The sequence below is a fragment of the Typopeltis vanoorti genome, chromosome 10, assembly GCF_054136105.1.
Source record: "Typopeltis vanoorti isolate ZY-2024b chromosome 10, IOZ_Tvanoo_1.0, whole genome shotgun sequence".
NCBI lineage: Eukaryota > Metazoa > Arthropoda > Arachnida > Uropygi > Thelyphonidae > Typopeltis > Typopeltis vanoorti.
The window spans coordinates 114,631,351-114,650,403 of NC_143558.1; the positions used below are offsets into that span (position 1 = coordinate 114,631,351).

Genomic DNA, 19,053 nt, shown 5'->3' on the forward strand with positions numbered 1-19,053 from the left:
TCGTAAAAATGTGGGACAAAAGTTTTAGAATGTTTATAACAAATCAGTCCATTTCTGGCTTATGCGCTTTAAGTTATGTTTTTCTACTAGTGGTCCGACTGAAAACGATAAAGATTTTAAATATCATATTTATTATTCCAAGCAATGCGAAATTCAGTTAAATTATGCAGCCGTCCCCGTTCTCTATTTATTCTAATAAAACCTCCGTGCATTTTTTGCTAAATATGTGGATATATTTTTTAATGCTTTGGCCACAACTTTTATCCATAATTATATTTTAACTAAAAGCATATTTAGAGATTTTTTTTTGTTCAAATGAAATCAGAGTACTATCTTAAAATATGACCAGCTTTAATATAGCGCAAAAGTGTAGTTTGCATATCAGATGTAAATGAGTCATTTTGAGAATCTGTCAGCGCTCATGTTAGGTTTCAAACATCCACCTCTTCCAGCATCCCTATTGGTTTCAAGCTAACAGAGTCAGCAACTGGAAACCAGTAGCGGTGTTGGGCGAGATGGATGTTTGAAACCTAACATGAGCGCTGACAGGTTTTCGAAATGACAAGCAAACTGCATTTTTACTGTAGCGCTTTTTGCACTAGAATAAAAACAAAAGATATACATTTTTTATTCAGAATTTCGTCATCAATGAATAAAGCATAGACAGATTTCGTTTATATCACATTTTTTTAAGCATTGCTATTCAGATGTGAAAGAAGACATTTTGGTTTCGTTCCACTAGGTTTTTTTTTTTTTTTTACCGAATTTATAAAAGTTGACGTGTGCAATGGTAATCTGATATGAAAGCGTTATTTTTATTTAATTTGCTAACATTCTTCCATTTATTCTAATGTACATAAGGTAAGAAATACTTATTTAGCGAATGCCATTTCCGGTTCTCCCACTCAGATGATCATTATCTTACTAACGCCACATTCGGAACGAGGTGAATTTCGTGTAAGAGCAGCCTAACAATATCATGTTGCTTCCGGCAGTGAACTCGCTGACCTCAACTTTTATGTTTAGTGTTCCGATAAATGCTGAATGTCGTCTGTCAGTTTTTCAGATAAAAGTAGTTTTTATTCGCATTGCCAGAAGTGCCCACATTCACTCGATAAAACACATTTTATAGGTCTACACATTAAAATTGAAGCCGTTCTTCCTATCGGAGGCTTTAATCGCCACACTGGAAATGTAAAACTCTTTTTTTGCTGCAACACATTAATGATTCAAACTCAATTTTTATTGAAGAAATGAAAGATAGCAGGACAGTTTAAATAATAAATGTATTCATTTTAACTTTTGGATTGCTGTATAATTTGATGAAAGTAGGAAACCACATGACACACCCGCAGGTTGAAGTTTTTCTACTGATTTTATTTATTCTTTTGTCTAATTAGGAAGGACAGCTGTTTCGTGATATAGACACGTCAGCAGAACGTAGAATTAATATTGCATGAAAAACTGCCTATTGTTGTTAGAGAAACCCAAGGAACTTTTAAGTTTCTTTCTATTTTTGAATATTAATTATGGATGGATCCATATTCTTTATTTTAATCTTCCTTATGCCAAATGGAAGCCTTTCGGCTCTATAAATTAGTATATACTTGCATTCTCATATCGATTTCATTGACTTCGTACACTTCTCGATACAAGTTTGTTTTCTGTGAGTTTAAAATCAAGATAAGTTAAAATGTTACATTTCAGTTTTCAATGCATGATTTAAATTATAACAGTTTCATTATTATTCTGTTGATCTGAATACAGTGATATTTTCCACACGATCATTTAACACATTCACTATTGTAAGTTTAATCTGATTGTTATTTGAAACACAACTTAGTCATTATGCAATATTTAGACACGTATAGTGCTTTTTTTTATTCCTGTTACAAAGCATTAGTTATGATACGACTTCCTACTAAAAATGGGAGAGAATGAATCCAATTTTATTTTTTTCTCTCTTCATCTATATTAATAACGGTGACAGATGTTTGAAGATAACCTGAGAATGAACTCAAAATCTCAGCGCAGGAAAAAAAAAAAAACTATATCGAACTACAATTCATCATTTAACCAAAAGAAAATATGAGGCGGCTGGGGAAAGAAAATTTATTAACATTAGGTTTAAAATGAAGATCTGTTCGTTGTAATTAAGAGAAAGATGTTCCAGAAATGCAAATATGAATGGAGAAAAAAATAACTCGTTAATTTTATAATTTGGCAGAAAATTAAAGCACTTGCATGGCGTTTATGATGCAATATATATATAGACTTTTGAATTATAGCTGCAGCATACAATGATGGAAGTGGTGGTAAAAAAAAAAGAGTCTGTACTAGAGCATCTCTAATTCTCGTTTTCTTTGTTACAAGTGAGCAGAATAGGGATTAAAAAAAAAAAGACATTGAAAAGTTAGACTTCGTTATTTCATGTTAAGGAGTCAAAAGTAAACACCCAAAATAGGGGTGCATATCAAATGCATAAGATTTTGGGGGTGATATTTCACCTTCTACCAGAGGTTGAAGAGATGGTGTGACCAAAATATCGAAATTCTTTCGTATTCGCATGAAAGTTTATGAAAATCGACAAAGTTCGTGTTGGAGGAACATATAGTTGATTCCTTAAATATCTATAGAAGTGAATTATTGCGTTTCGGGTTTGAACGTGAAATGGATCTCGAAAAAAACAGTTTCTGTGGGTTCAGTTTACGACAAGGACGACTGAGTGGATAGTACCTCCGCTTCTTAACTTATATGCTATTCCGAGTTAGACACCTATTGAGATGTCACAGACGGATTTTTTTCTTCCTCCAAACAAAAGCAAGCTTGTATATATAATAATACTTATGATTGATGCTACATATACACAATTGTCTTGGGTTTGACTATGGGTGAGAACCCACGGTGCAACGCATTATTTTCCTATCGTAAAAAAACGTGTCTATGTCGAAAATAATCTGGTTTTCCAGATTATCACTTATAGGTCACAGTAAAAATGGACTTCTGTTGCAAATAAATGGTGATTATCTGCTAAAGATCCAGAGTACATTTTTTGTCTTAATTAAAAAGATATGGTCGCGTTATTAGGGACTTTTGTCTCATCACAAAAAAAAAAAAAAAGAAACGTTACTTTGTGGGTATTATACTTACACCATCGTATTTTCAAATTGTTTGCCTTTTGTAACTCCCTATTTTAAATTTCAGAGAAAATTCTTCGAGACAATTAAAATATGATCGTATGCTGTTACTAATCGCTCGGAATCAAATCTATAACGTGCGTGCAAAGTGCAAGAGGGATGACTGATCAAACTCACTAACACGCGAGGAAAGCGAACAAATAATTTTTTTTTTTTTTTTTTAATCTTGAGACGATCGCAAAAAGAGCGTGCATAACACTAAATGACAACTTACCTTGAAAATTCACACTGCATACAAAAGAAAATAATCTGGATGGGGGACCTGATATCAAGTCCTACTGGTTTAAAAGAAATGCATCACTGAATAATCGGCAAATATATGTATCAAAAAAAAAAAAACGAAACGATCGCATTACATGTTTTGAAATATGATTACCTTTCACTGAAATGACAAGACCATCCTTCCTTTCATTAACAAATCAGAAGTTAGTGCTGCCATCTGGTAACCAAACCTGAAAATAGTCACTTTGCATTATTAACATCTCATGATTTATTATCATGAAAACCTGCTCAGTTCGTCGCTAATTAGACTTTTTTTTCCCCAACTCGTTTGGCTGCCTGTCGAACAATTAATCTTATTAATATATCATAAAATGCGAAGTTTGCTTATGATGGTCATTAGTAATATGAAAATATTTCCCGGAGAAGTATAGTAATATGCTTCCAAGCCATTATTTTAAATTTAATTTTGGGGCTATGGCAAAATCTTCTTTTTTTTTTTTTTCATTTAATCGTTTGGTATTATGAGCATATATTGGAGAAAATTATCTCGTTGATAATGCTTGTTAATGAGTCTCGTCTGCACTGATTATACCTATTTCATTATATTTTGAACAATGGCATTCCAGTTTTTTTGATAAAAGAAATGGATATTTTCTATCATACATTAAATCCGCGTTTACGGCATTAGACAATTCAGTATTTCTTTATAATCAGCCGTTATAATACATACAGTAATATTATTATAAAAATCAAGTGGACCAGAGAGCTTACGGGAATACACCCGCCTCTGGCCAACTTATTTTTATGAAACCTTTATACATTCGGCTTTGAAATAATGGTGGATCTAATATCCACCTGATTTTTATAACTTTGCATCGCCGAACTGAACTCTTTTGGCTCTTTATTTGAGTAAATATACAGTAATAATTATGACGTTTAGCATTAAATCTGGTCCATTGTTATACCAATATTCAAGTTAGCTAATTGACTTTTATTTTGATAATGCTGTTTTTACATATCCACTTTAGAAGCATTAAAATAAATTATATTTTTTAAATGTATGATTTATTGTAGGGAAGGCACTCTACTCTAACAACTCTCTTATTTTTGAGAAAATGGCCTGTTTTCATCTCGAGGTATCATAGTCAACTGCAGGAGAAAGGACCCTCATAAAATCAAGTGACTAATAGAGATTTTAAATGTTTGAACAAGAAAACTGGAATATCTAATCCTCAGCTCCGCCTGTGGTGCTAAAAAAAATTCTTTTCGTGGATACGATTGACACTAACTTCCCCCTCCCATATATATATAACAAACCGACACATTTTATCCGTAAAATAATTTATGTATTCGCAACCCCTTTTTGCTACTATATCTGATTCAGATTAAACAAAAATACAATTTCTGTTGAGTATAGTTTAATTTGCTTACACTTAAAAAAAAAAGTTTTACGCGAGATATATCACGACTGAGCTGCTCATTACATTCATGCACTTTACCTTAGTGCCATAAAACGTAAAGCGCACCCCCCTTTGTGAGGTGTATATTGCCAAACGTCTAAACTAGTAATTCAGAATCCGGACTGGTTTCCCATAATGCAAAGAAGAAAGGCATCTCTAAACTGGTTTGATACTATAACTAAATCAACGCTAAACAAAATATTCGTACGATTTAGTATTTTCAACAATACTCGCAATCAGTCCATTGTTGCAACGCATAATATAACAGCAACAACGCTACACCAGAATTACTATTCTTAATTATATCAGCTGAAGTTTGAGCGGTTATTTGATATCAAAGATGGAAAATAGTGAAGAAATGCACTCATCAGTAGCACACGACTTTGAAATGTTAGATCACTTGGGCTATTTCTACATGGGGAGTTTAGGTGCTGGAGGACATGGCACAGTAGCAACAATGAAGGATCAAAACAGAGGAAGGAAAGTTGCTGTAAAACTTGTTCCTAAACCAAAGTTGGGAGAATTGGAACTGTGGCCACGTTTGCTACATCCGAACATAATCCCTCTCTTTGAGGCATTACCTCTCAACGACAGCAGGGCCTTTGTATTTCCGTTAAAGTGCTGTAACCTCAGTCATAACATACGATATATAGGGTTTTACCAAAGTGCAAGTTGCTTTACTATTATTAAGAAATGGCTATTTCAAATCATGTGTGGACTGGCGTATCTTCACGAGAAGGGATTTTATCATCTCGATCTTAAACCAGACAATATCTTAATCTCTATTGCCAACAATGCATCGCTTTGTGATTTTACATACTTGAGTACTAAAGAAATCGTCGAAGATAGATCAGAGATGGGCTTGCCTGAACGCTTTCTCGCGCCAGAAGTTTCTTCTTTCTTTAGCCAATCTAGGGGTACACCATACAGATTTGAGTCCTGCAAACTGGACATATGGAGTCTGGGGATTTTAGCGACTGACATCGTCACTAGGTTTGCACTCCGTAAAGCATATATGATATGGAAAAAGGAAGGACCTAGAAATAAAGAGTGGTCTGCATGGGAATCTGTAATTAAACCATTTTTGGAGATGATCCACAGAGATAGAGCGTATTTTAACGATGTCCTGAGGGCTGCATATCCAGTTGCTTACATCTCTTCAGAAGACAAGGGATTGTGTGTCAGCTTTGTGAATTCTTTATTGACCAAGGAGCCATGTAGAAGACCATCCATTAATACAATGATGAAACACAGATTTCTTCATCCATGGAACTATTCATTTGTAAACAAACAATTGGAGGAAAAAGTAAATCCTTTAAAAACAGGTACCATATGTTATCTGCACATGAATCAGTTGGCACAAAACTATTTAATTTGCCCATGTTTTTATGCTGGATGGGGAGAATCAGTCACAGCCAGATGTGTAGTGTATATTCCACATTACATCTTTTAAGATGATTATTTACCAGCATGAAGTGGGGAAACATTTGTCATGGAGTTCAAAATGTCAGTTATCTTTCGTAAATGTAACTGGAAAGATATACAAGCAGTTTCCTCATTCTCTTGGCTTACTTATATCTATAACAGTCTCGTTGTTCCCCATATACTTTATTGAATGTTAGTTGCAGTTCTTCTTGTAAATATCTTTTCACTAGGTTTGTTTATTGATTGCACAAACTTTGCTGTCCCATATATAATAATGCAGGTACTACTATTTTTTTTTTTATACAAGGATTACTATTTGCATTTATCAAGCAAAAAGTGTGCAGTTTTTGATCTACTGTCCTACAGTGAAATATCGTGTTTAAGTCTTGCTCTTTGCAGATTATCTTCCTTACCTGATCATTTAATAACCTATTATTATTTCATTAAAAATAGTTGGATACACAGGGCATCTGCCTTAAACCCCATATGAAACATCTACACTTTTGTTTGGCCCCATGGGTAAGACACTAATTGGATTCTGTTGTAACTTAGCTTACTAGTGCCAAAAGCATCTAATAACTGTTTTGCCTTTCAGGTGGTTGGTTCACTATCTTTTTCCATTTATAGAATGTCAACACCCAGCTGAACAGCGTTTTCACAATTCCAGGGCTATTTGTTCTAATGATGACAGTTTTTTTTTTTTCCTGCAGAACTCAACCTTCTTGGGCAATGGGTACAGCTGAAAAGATAGGAGAGCAGATCAAAGTTGCAGTCTAAGGATAAACACCATATTCTCTGTGATGTGACTTGACAGATCTTCCTGTCTGTTAGTAGGCTAACATCCACCTTGTAGAACGTGAGGACTGGCAGACCATGCTTTGGACACACCCTTCACACAGTATTAGCGACTTCTATATAGCACATTGGTTTTCTTGCATCTACAGACTAGAAAGATTATTTTTAATCAGCAATGGCTTTGAAGCATTCTAACTTTAGGTCTGGCAGATTAATGTAGCTATACTTATTATCCCAATATCAGCTACTACATAACAAACACTTTTTTTTTACAACATTAGAGGGTGGAATTTGAAATCATACTAAATTAGATAAAATGCATATGTTATTCATAACCAAGGTCAAGATAGTAAGTTCAATCTTGAGCACTACATTAATCCAATTCTAGAGAACCTGTTGCAACCCTACAAAAAAAAAAACAAAATTTGATACTCAACTCATGCTGTGTGAAAATGCATTCAACCACTGGGGAGGTATTAAAAATTTAGGATGCCTGCTTTCCTATCTCAAAATGCTGGAGATGGAAGAAACTTAATTTAAATGACGAACTCAACACCTTTGCTTGCATTTTTTATATATAAATATGGACTATTTTAGCCTTAAAACATCTCTATTATTTCTTTGCAGTTGCTTCAATCTCTTACTCAGATTCTTTGCTGATACCAGTAAAGCCTTTACAAGACAAACCACATAGTACATATATTGGTGGCATTCTTAAACCTAAGGCATCTCCATATGTATTTAATCCAGTTTGGTTGCAAAAATTCTCAAGTGAAATAACAGTGAATCTTGAAGGATCTACACATCAAAGTATGTATGCATTATCAGAAAATACTTTACTTATAGCTAGGGCTGGCTTTTCCTAAGTAAATGCTATTATTATTGAGGAAGGTCATTCATGCTACTTACATAACATTCCAATCACACTACTCAGAGAAAAATCTATCCCTTTCAGAAGTCTGTATTCCAGACCTGCCATTGTATTTAAAATTTTTGTTATATAACTCTTCAAGCATAATCCCACATTGGTGTGATTAGATATCCTAAGATCACATTCCTGTTCATGTCACAAATGTGGACAAGGAGTGATCCTTATGGTACACTACTGGGTCTCAGAAGAGCAGCCTCATTGCCACTTAAAGTACTAGCTTATATCTGGGAACTTAAAATAGAATGAATTACTCTGTTAATCATTAGCAGTCCTCTTATTACATGACCCATCAAGGGAGAGCAACTGCTTCCATAGACAATTAAATCTTCATGTTTGGTATTGAGAATAGTGTTCTCTTCTTATACAATTAGATATCATGTGTGTGTGTGTATATATGGTAATTACAATTCTTATATGAATCTAAATAATTCTCTAATTTTTTTTTTTTTTTTTTAAACCAGGTATAAGAAGAAAAAATGCAAATTCTAAACTAAAGAACTGGCTTCAACTCTGCTGTTGTATTAAATAATTCTGTACACCATATTATTGAAAACAAAATTTTTATTCTGTATATACAAGTTTGTACAGCAATTTACAATAAACAGCATCTTCTGAACAACCAAGATTGCTTCTGGCATTTAAAGTTACTTTTCACAAGAATCATCTTCCCAACTATCCTGTAAAGAAAACGTGATGTAGCTTTAGAACTTGAATACTGGTTACAAGCATGGCAGCCCCCCCACTACTCATAACACATGTGCAAAAGCTAGCAATGATTTGTCTGCATAAAATGTAATAACCAAGATCCAGCACATGAAAGTAACTCAAAGGTACCGTTATGTAAAATTACAAATCTTTCTCTTATGAAGGAAACCTGCAATTTGATTTCCAATCTAATGGTATATTGTACACCGCTAACTTTTAAGTATCTTCTTCACAAATATATATTAAGAGATTTTAAAATAAATTTATCCTCAATTGTATAGCTGATAATTTCCATTACAGTTCAGATTGCTGTGACATAAGGCTTCATATAAGAATCTGCATAGCAGCTTATTTTTATCTCAAAAATTACGTTCCTGTAAGATGTCTTACTACACCACACTGCTACATAGTTCTTTATATAAAATGCTGAAGCCTTATATTGCTATCCCAAAGGTTTGAGGAATTCCTTTGAATGTAATAACTGAACTGATTATATGTATATATTTTAAGACATAATTACTGTAGTGTACATGTGAATTTTTAGTTATAAATACTCCACAGTTTCCCTATATAATAAATTTTATTTCACATACAACATAACCACTATTATGAAACCAGAAAATTCCCCCCCACACACTAATTGTACACATGAAAACTTAAATAGACTTTGACACTCCACTGAGGAAGAACAAGCCGAAGAGATCTGTCAGGATCAGATCTTTGCATTCCCATTATTTCTCAACTAAGATCTGTAGAAGCTATGGTGTTAGATAAGAATGTACATTATCTCCATGGATCACATTATGAAGGAAAGTGGTATTAAACATGGAAATAGACAACAAAGGTGAGCTGGAGTCAGTCGAGTGTTTTACTTCTAACTAGAGACTGCAGATGATATATTAAAAACAAACTTCACTTTGCTAATGCATTCCTGGATGGTGACAAAGTTAATCTCAGGTAGTATGATCACTTAAACAGAATGGGAGAGCAAAGCAAGTGTTCTCTGCCAGAAAAATTGTATTAAAATATTTATCATGATCAAATAGTACTAGACTTCCAGGTTCTTGACAAGACTAACTTCATCTATGCCAACTGACAGTTGAAGGAAAGCACTAATAACCTCATCTTACCAGCCTGAATGTGTCCTATGAACACTTTTCAACTAGAGGAATGGAATAAATTTTGGAAAGCATATACTTGTCCATTATGTGAGGGTAAATTTTTAACATCCACATTAGTCATAAGACAATACACATAAATAATTTCTCAACAGGGTGTATATAACATATATCAACTACTATAACTGTTCCATCGGAAAGAAATAGCACCAAGACAAACATTATACTCACTTCCGATTCCACCTGTGTTACTTCACATTCATCCATTACTATGCTGTTTTCTTCACCTAAAAAATACCACAAACAACTTACTTCAAGGGGAAAAAAAACGCAGTGCTGCTGCAAAGAACAATACATATTTAAGGTGTAAGTAACAAAAAGAGGCAAAATGTTTCAGAATTAGACTGACCAATTATTTATTCTGTAACACGTATTTCATCATGAGCATGTGTGTACAAATCTTTGATAGATAACAGTATCTCCCTGCATGATTTGGGGGTTTTTTTTTTTAGACATTTCTGGAGAAAAATAAAGCAGGAATAATTGTGTTGCAGACCATATGATAAATACACCATCCACACATTCAAGTCTTTTTGCTTGTGACCCCACAACCTGTTAAGCTTTTATTCAAATGATGACCATTGTGATATTATTTTTGCCTGCTTTTAACATGCTGCTGTCAATCTTGTAGATATTAGATAAACTGAAACCACTGGACAAGATGGGATAAGTGCTTGATATGTCTGTGGGTAAGAAATAGCAAATTACATTACTCGAGTAATGTGTTCATCACATTGCCCTGTTCTGCAAAACGACTACATTACACTCACTACTGACCTGAAAAACAATTTTTAGACACTCTTTTGGAGGTCTTCAACCAAAAACTTACTTGTTCACTCTGTGAAAAAAAGAAATAAATCTTTGGCAAGTAACATTTCCAGCAGTTTGGTGATTAACCTTAAATACACATTGCATTATCTCTGTTTTCCAAAGATTGTACATATCTCAATATATGCAGCCAGAAGGGGTTTTCTTCTCTTTGGAATTTGATGTTTCATCATTGCTTCCAATCAGAATAAGTGCAAGATAGTAAAATAAGACGTACTCATGAATGGTGGAATTATTTTAAGAGTGTAAAAATAATGGACTTCAATATAGTGACATCCTACATAAAAAAAAAATTATTGAGAAAGGAATCATGACACTAAACAGTTATCTGCAAACAACTTTTACTGGTGTGCTTAGATCAGCAGCTGCAATCTGTTGAGCCTCATCTTTTGGGAGATTTAAGGGGATCAGTCCACTTCAGCAGAAAGGATTTTACAGATAATACACAGAAATGTAAAGATGGGCTGAGTCATCATTTTGCCCCATGACAGCCTCACTTGAGAGAAAAAAAATGAGGTTGAACTGTTGTGGGGAATGGTGGATTGCAGCTGCTTGCAAACTTCTGAAAGGGTCATACAGGATATCAGTAGATGGAATTTTTAATTTTATGCAAGGTGTAATAAATGTAGAGTAGAGATTCCACACCCTGTTTACTTCTGCATACATTATCACTATCCTTCAAGGGCATATCCCAAGAATTCAGAAGCCTGACTAGTAGCTAGTGTTAGATTCTGAATGAATAATTTCTAAAAATCGTCCATTCAGGATCTAACATAAGAATTTGGCTAACTCAGATAAAACCTGGTTGACAGCACACAGTTCTGAATTTATGTTGCAAAGGAATTTGTATAATAACATGTAAATCGAACTAAAAAAAAAATCTTGTAGTTGAAAGTTAAACTGAAGAATTATAGGATTAGTGAAATTGTAGTATAATCTTGTCCCATCAAGCTGCCAAAGAAGTTAAGAGTGCAAAGGTCGAGTTACATACACACGTATCAGCCGGCAGCTAGGACTTGAGGATCACCTTAAGGGACAAAATATAAGCGGAATGCGTGCCTTTTTCTGGTTGTTCCTGACTTCACTTCGAGGATTCCTGAATAGTGAATGGAGTAGGGACGAACATGAGGGATGTCCCACTCAAGTAGGAGCAGAGAATATGCTGTATCGAGCCCGGGAAGAATGGACGGCGTAGTCGTAAGCCCATTGCGGAAGCTACCGATGGACAGAGGACCCGAGATACTCACGGCTGTTAACAGACCTTCAAAAAAAAAAAGGATTGGGTAACATAAAGACCTTTGTTGTATGTTTAAATGAGACAGATCATATTAAGTGGACTATACTAAGGATTTGAATTTTGAGATAGAGTAATTCTGCTAAACAAAGGAATGTCAGGAGTGAAATTTTAGCTGTAGGTGATTTATATCAGAATAGTAACGGGTTGAGAAATGTATTTTAATGTAGCAAGAATTAAGAGTTTGATTTGGAATAACATAGTTAGCTTGTTTTAATGTTGCATAGAGTAATTGTCAAGTTGATCTATGAGTGTTTTCTTAAACTAGTATTGAGTAACTAACTTATTAAGCTTTACAAAATCTCTTACTATCACATTTCAATTATAGTTGTAAAGTGAATTTATTCCAATAAACATGTTTTATTGTATATGCCTGATTCGAGAATTCAAATGACCACTTGCAAAACTTTAGAACCATAGCAGGAGGGAATTTAATGAGAGTGTTTGAGTAATAGATTTATTGGTCACGACTGCAATTAGAACCAGTATCTATTTAGTGCATATTAGAGTGAATGCCAGTTAACCTAGGAATATTTCCCTGAATTTTGAATAAGCTCATATTATAGGACTCTGGCTGGTGCAGCAATAAAAAATAAATTTGCTAGTGTCCGAAAAGGAAGCATTCCTAGGTAGAGTTGAGTAGGGCATTATTAAGGAAGTAAGTTAGTATATTAAATAACAATAAAGATACAACACTAGTGCATAAAAGTGAATCTGATGGTAATGTAACAGGATTTCTGATTGACTAGAATAAATACTTGTCTTCCCTCTTGAAATCAATCCCTTTCTCTCAAGATGGTGGTAGTAACATCTGATTCACCCCCCCCCCCCCTTCAACTTTCAAATACTATAACCTTGAGTGATTCACAAAAGAATAGTTGCAGATTCTGACATCTCTTCAGTGTGTAGTATTTATATAAATGAACTGGTCTGCTCATTCATTCTTCTCCTCAATCTAAGCTATGAATTACACTTGATAGAGCTAGCCAACTGCATAATATGGCTAATCAAATTTATGTTACTAAATTATAAAGTTCGGTTACATTTTACTGAAAAGCTAGGAGTGTATATCATTGGTATACATAGATTTTACAAACAGAACCAAATTCAATTAGTTTTGACAGCAGTAAAGCACTACCTATAGTCACAAAGAAAGAAAGGAGTTTGACTCACTAGAGAGCTGACATAAAGGAAAAGATGATTCTTGTTGAAGATCTAAACAGCAAAGCTGGAAATGAATACTAGACACGGAGAAAAAGGGATAATACTAAGTACCTGCTGGATTTCTGTTCGAATCATTACAAATACCATGTGTCAACATAAAGGCGTGCATAAATTCACATGGAAAGAAGAAAAGCATTATTGACTATCCTGTAGTGGATGAGGATAAGAGTGTACAGGTAGTATGAAATGGTTATCAATATAATACTTTCATCCTGCTTAAAAATTACATATTCTAAGCCTTTAAAATGAATAAAAACCAAGCAGCTTTCATATGTGAACTGTAGACTCAAATATATATTATATTATTAATGTAGGCAATTTGGGATTTAGCTGAGCAAAATATAAAATGATGGTACAACATAATGAATTTCATGCCAGTTGGCTAAACAAGGCTCCTGTTCTTTTGGCCAGGACAAAAAGTGAGCTACTGGTACAAATCCTAAAACATACCCCAACTCAAAATACAAGGTTTAATCTTCACGAATAGTGGGCAAATATCAGAAAGGGGAACTGGACAATGAGACTTATTTGTGCCTATCGTACAACAGAAGGTTCTACTAAGGTTGAAGTGCAGGAATTTTTTGAGGCTTTAGAGAAAGCAACTGACACAATGAAAAGCTGGTTCGTGTATGAACAAAAGTGGAGATTTAATGTCGGTGCTTTGCTTTACGTGGATGATGTTATATTTCTAAATAAATCCACGACAAGTCTGCAAGATTCCCTGACTAAATCGAATCACTGTTGTAGCAGATATGGTATGAAGGTCAGCAGTAACAAGACAATGAAAATATCAACTGCATTATGAATAGAGATCCTATAGAACAAGTAAAACATATCAGCCACTTAGGCATGATTTTTGGTGAAGATAAATTAAATCTGGAAATATCGACAACAAAGCTGGTATGGCAGGAAGTTAAATGAATAAATTTATGTCAAAATAGGCAAGTGGTGTTAGATCTTGAATGGAGAAACTTTATTCATTCAAGATTTAACAAGTTTAATAGGTCAACATAGAGAAAACTTGTACTTGAGCAGAAAAAGAAATAAGTAATAACTGTATGTAGAGTTATAAAAGCAATCTTGTCTATTCAAAATCAAGTAAAGAATTTTAGTGTTGAATATAGTTATAAAAGGGTATTCCATGTAAACAAAAGTTCGGTTGGGCTTAAGGCAAGAGCTTCCACAGAAAGTGGTGCTAGTTCACTTTCCTGGAGGAGAACCAGTGTAACAGATTATCTCATGGGCATGCAGGACATGTGGAAAAAAGAGGGTGCCAAATATAGAGAATAAAAGGGCGTTTGCACCCTTTTCTCTTCTTCATACCTGATGGATTCCGGACCATATGGAGATGTTAGATGTCGGCACCTACAGTCCTAGCCCCTTGGCTGTACATCTCCCCAGAGTGAAATAGCGGAAAGCACTGACAAGAATGACCAGCTGTAGATCGAGAGAGATGGTGACACCGCCCGTCGCACGGTAAAGGCAAAAGAAGGATAGAGTTGTACTAGACAAAGCAGTGAACAGAATAGACTGATCTGGATCTGCCAAGAGATGGTAATGTACAGAATTTTGTTATAATCTCCAATTATCCAGTGGAGACAGGCCACTATCAACTATGATAGTGGCCTGTCTCCACTGGGTAATTTATCTGAAAAGATTATAGGTGAATTGTGACAATATTTAATGTGAGAGATTATCGTAACTTAGAGAAATTTAAGACTAGCATGTTGTGTGTATTAATGTTTAATCTCATAGATCGAGTTGATGTTATCTAATTTAATGTGTAGTGATAATAAATTGACTTAGGGTATAATATATCTGATCTCAATAAATATGCTTTGCATTTTAAACCTGAGATATGAATTCAATTTACCACTCATAAACTAGAACCAGGAGGGGGGGGGGGATAAATATGATATTCTAGAAGCGTATCAAATAAATTTGCCAGTATCTAATCAGGAGACAATCCCTTAATGATTACTAACTAAGAAAGAACCTTTATCAGTTAAGAGATACACGTGAATAATCTAGGAATCTGCCAGAATTTTAGGCCGCCTTTCTACATAGTGCACGATAGGCAAGGATTGATTTGAGATCTTGAGGTTAGTTAAGATAGAAAAGGATATTAAAATCTTAAGTGTAGCAAGGTAAAAAGAAAGTAGAGACCTTCAGAATATTTCATGTATTTCTAGAGATTACAAATATTAATAGGATTTTGGCCAAGATATGACTAGAAGAGTGTCACTTTAATTACCTCCTACTTTATTTACTAAAATGTGCAAATAATAAAATGAATCACAAATTTGAAAAATAGATACCTTTCTGAGAATTCCAAACAGGCTCAGCTTGGTTATCAATGTCAGCTTCCTTCCTGGCTGCCATCTGTAAATAACTTTATGAGTTAAATATACCAAAATGATAAGTATTCCGGTTTTTTTTTTTTTTACACAATCAAATAATTTTTTAGCTGCATATATGCAGGGTTTTCCTACAAAATGGCGATTTTTTTTTAAGCAAAAAAGTTCAAAGTAAGTGACTATGGATCAGTGGCCAGTTTATTAGGTATAGCCTAGAACAGATACCAAGATATACGGTGTATAATTTGCCACAGAGTTTAAACTGTCACATAAAGATGAGCAGTGCTTCCCAAACTTATGTATGCCAAGGCTCCCTTTGGAAAAATTAAAATATTTCATGCCCCCATCGAAAAAAAATCGTAATATAGACATATTGTATTTATATTCAAGATTTTGTGTTTCTTATCAATACCTTTGAAATGAAACTTATACGAATAAGCATATATTTACTAATATTCATTAATCACCGAAATACGCAAGAAGCAAAATTTGTGAGCCAATGTGTGAATTTTTCCATAAAAAGAAATTAAATACGTTTTTATTATTTTATGCTCCACAGTTTGGGGAGTGCTGCTCTAGAGGAGTAAAAGATGTTATCTTTAACAATGCTTTGATCCAGGATGTGCCAGAGGTTTTCCTGGTGTGCATTAATGTCTAAACATACCAGCAAATTGAAGGCTGAATGCCACAGCATAACATAACACAAATGGATAACCAGATGCTAGATCCAACTTTTCATGCTCTCATTTGTATCAATTAGTAATGGTTACTTCCAGCAGAATGATGTGTCCTGTCAGCATCTTAGTAGGTATTGATGATATCCTTTGGTTGGAAAGACCTGATTTTTATCCTATCTCTAGGATGCAAACCATTATGTTTTTTTTTTTCCTCATCTGTAGATGAATTAGCAGGGTTTTTCAAACTTGCCAGAGAAAACACTCAATTCATCTTTATAGCGCTTTTATCCCACTTAAGTAAGGTCTGCTATGATTATATGAATGGGGGAAGGAATGATTTTTATGACTGTAGAAGTGTGTGTTCTGTGGGAAGAAAAATCCAAGTGAAAAAAAAAAGGGCTTTGTCTGTACTGACTGAGCTACAGAGGCTATTGAGAAAACATGCAATTAAAGAAATAAGTTGGCTTTTTAGCCATTACTTCAGCTGTAATTCCAAATAACATCTCATGGGGTTAAAGCTCTTTTGTAAACTAAATGAAATGATATTAAGTAGATATATCTAACAAACTGATTACCCACAATATACAAGGGGGGAGGGTCTGGTAAGTTCTAATAAACACTTAGGACAAAAATGATATTAAAGCATCTGATATAACCACAAGAAAGAACATACATCAGTTACTTTCATAACTTTACTACAGGTATGTTCTTTCTTGTTATATCAGTTGCATTAATATCATTTTGTTCTAGGTTTTTAACAGAACTTCTTAGATCCCCTCTCACATAAATAAAATTACAAGACATTACACATCCGTTTAAAGTCTTGTAATTTTTGAAACAGTCAATTTTATCATAAGGATTATAGAAAAATATAGGTTATACACAGGAAATATTTCTATTGTAATAAGTAGTGCATCTATAATTGAATGACCTAACTGATGCATAAATCACAACATTGTGTTTTTTTAAACACTGATGACAATTTACTATCATCGTACAAAAACAAAGGCTATCATTACGACCTGTAGTTACCTTCAAAGCCAAACCTAGTGGTAGGAATATACAAACGACAAATACCAGAAAGGTGGTAAAACATTCCCGAGGATATTGAAGAAGACGAAAAGAATACTACAAAAGGAATCAGATGATAAAAACTTAACAAGGTAATTACCAGGCACCTATCTTAAATGAAACAGTGATAGAAAACATTCAAGAGAGATCAGACAGATAAAAACTATTAAAAACCTGAAAGGTGAATGGCATAATGTTATTCAATATGAAATGGTCAAATATGGAGATATAAAAGTAGTACAGTTGCTGCACTGTATAATCAGAAGGATGAATTCCAGATTACCGGGAAAGATCTGTCATAGTAATCATCTATAGAAGATGATTACTATGACAGATCTATCCGGGTGGGGGAGTAAAAAAGTATTACAGAGAAATTTTCCTACTAAATGTTCCAAGGTAAGATTCATATAAAGGAACTTGTGGAAGAACAAGCTGATCCTTTATCTCAACACCAGATTGCTTCAAAAAAAAAAAAACTGCGATCCACATGCCTGTCTTACTAATCTACACCCTTCACATTCTATCCATGCAACTGCGTTATGTGCTATCAGCCAAATCTTACTAATACCTGTAACATGTGGTGAGATTGCACCAACAAATGCAAAAAAAACTTATCCATCTTGTTCCTGATACATCTAGCATTCGTATACAACAACTGCAGCATTCCCCTTCAGTCCCAACTACATTTACACCATGTACTGACTATCCCATTCAAATTTTTGCTTCAGAGACTAAACTGCATTTTTTGCAATTCTCACTCACTTGCCTCATGGGCATGCACACACTAATAGCCTTATTGTATAACGAGACCTGTGGAATTTCAATAACCATAAAAATTATTTGTTGTATGAGCATCTAGTGCTTCTTTCTTCAAATTCCTCGCTGTTGTTCTGTTTACACTAATGACATCTTATGATATGCGAAATATTTGTATAATAAATGATTTTTAAAGAAATGCAGGTATGCTAACATGAAGTTATTAAATCATCGGGTGCTTATAAAATTTACCTTTTTCAGCCATTCTGTATTGCTTAACCAATCATAAATTTCAAAAACATCGAGTCTGTGAGATTCCATGACTAAACTGAATAATTGTTGTAATAGATATGGTATGAAGGTCAGCAATAACAAGAAAAAGGCATTGAAAATATCAACTGCATTATGAATGAAGAACCTATAAAACAAGTAAAACATTTCAGCTACTCAGGCACAATTTTTAGTGATGGTAAATTAAATATGGAAACAGACAACAGAATCAACAAAGCTGGTATGGTAGGAAGTCAATTGAATAAATTTATACAGAATAAGAGAGAAATTAGTCAAAATACTAAATTAGCTGTATACAAGACAGTGTTCAAACCAATTTTAACTTATGGATCTGAGGGCTGGGTTAGAAATAAAACATTTGACCACAGACATAAGAGTCCTGAGAAAGATTATAGGGGTGAACAGATGGCATCAGTCTGTTCACCCCTCTATATCATATTAAAAACGAGGATATTAGGAAAGAACTTAATATTACCTAAAATTGTTGGCATTAGTGAAACCTAACCATCAAAATCAGATATGGCAACTCGGATAATAGGGGTATACTATTTTTAGGAATGACAGAACAGTGCTACTAATGTTATCAGATGATTTAAGTCCAGTTAGGGTAGAAATGCAAGAAAACAATTATGGTAACCGTGT

The 19,053-nt window shown here is 34.1% G+C and overlaps 2 protein-coding genes across 2 annotated transcripts in view; one reads left to right on the forward strand and one right to left on the reverse strand.

The window, feature by feature from the left end:
* Positions 1-5,219: 5,219 nt before the first annotated feature.
* On the forward strand, positions 5,220-6,332 carry LOC150102717 (cyclin-dependent kinase 1-like). Its single transcript, XM_090398725.1, has one exon. It carries the CDS (start codon positions 5,220-5,222, stop codon positions 6,330-6,332), a length of 1,113 nt encoding a protein of 370 aa, XP_090254851.1.
* Positions 6,333-8,573: 2,241 nt separating this feature from the next.
* LOC150102718 (uncharacterized) overlaps positions 8,574-19,053 on the reverse strand; it is an 89,314-nt gene continuing 78,834 nt past the window's right edge. The window contains exons 9-11 of the mRNA XM_090399406.1: positions 15,578-15,641; positions 10,085-10,140; positions 8,574-8,707 (exon numbers count right to left, since the gene is read on the reverse strand). Of these exons, the coding sequence (XP_090255532.1) occupies positions 8,675-8,707; positions 10,085-10,140; positions 15,578-15,641 (153 nt within the window). The 3' untranslated portion in view covers positions 8,574-8,674. The remainder of the gene's footprint in view (positions 8,708-10,084; positions 10,141-15,577; positions 15,642-19,053) is intronic.

Coding starts and splice junctions, on each gene's coding strand:
- LOC150102717 (XM_090398725.1), top strand. CDS start 5,220: ATGGAAAATAGTGAAGAAATGCACTCATCAGTAGCACACGACTTTGAA.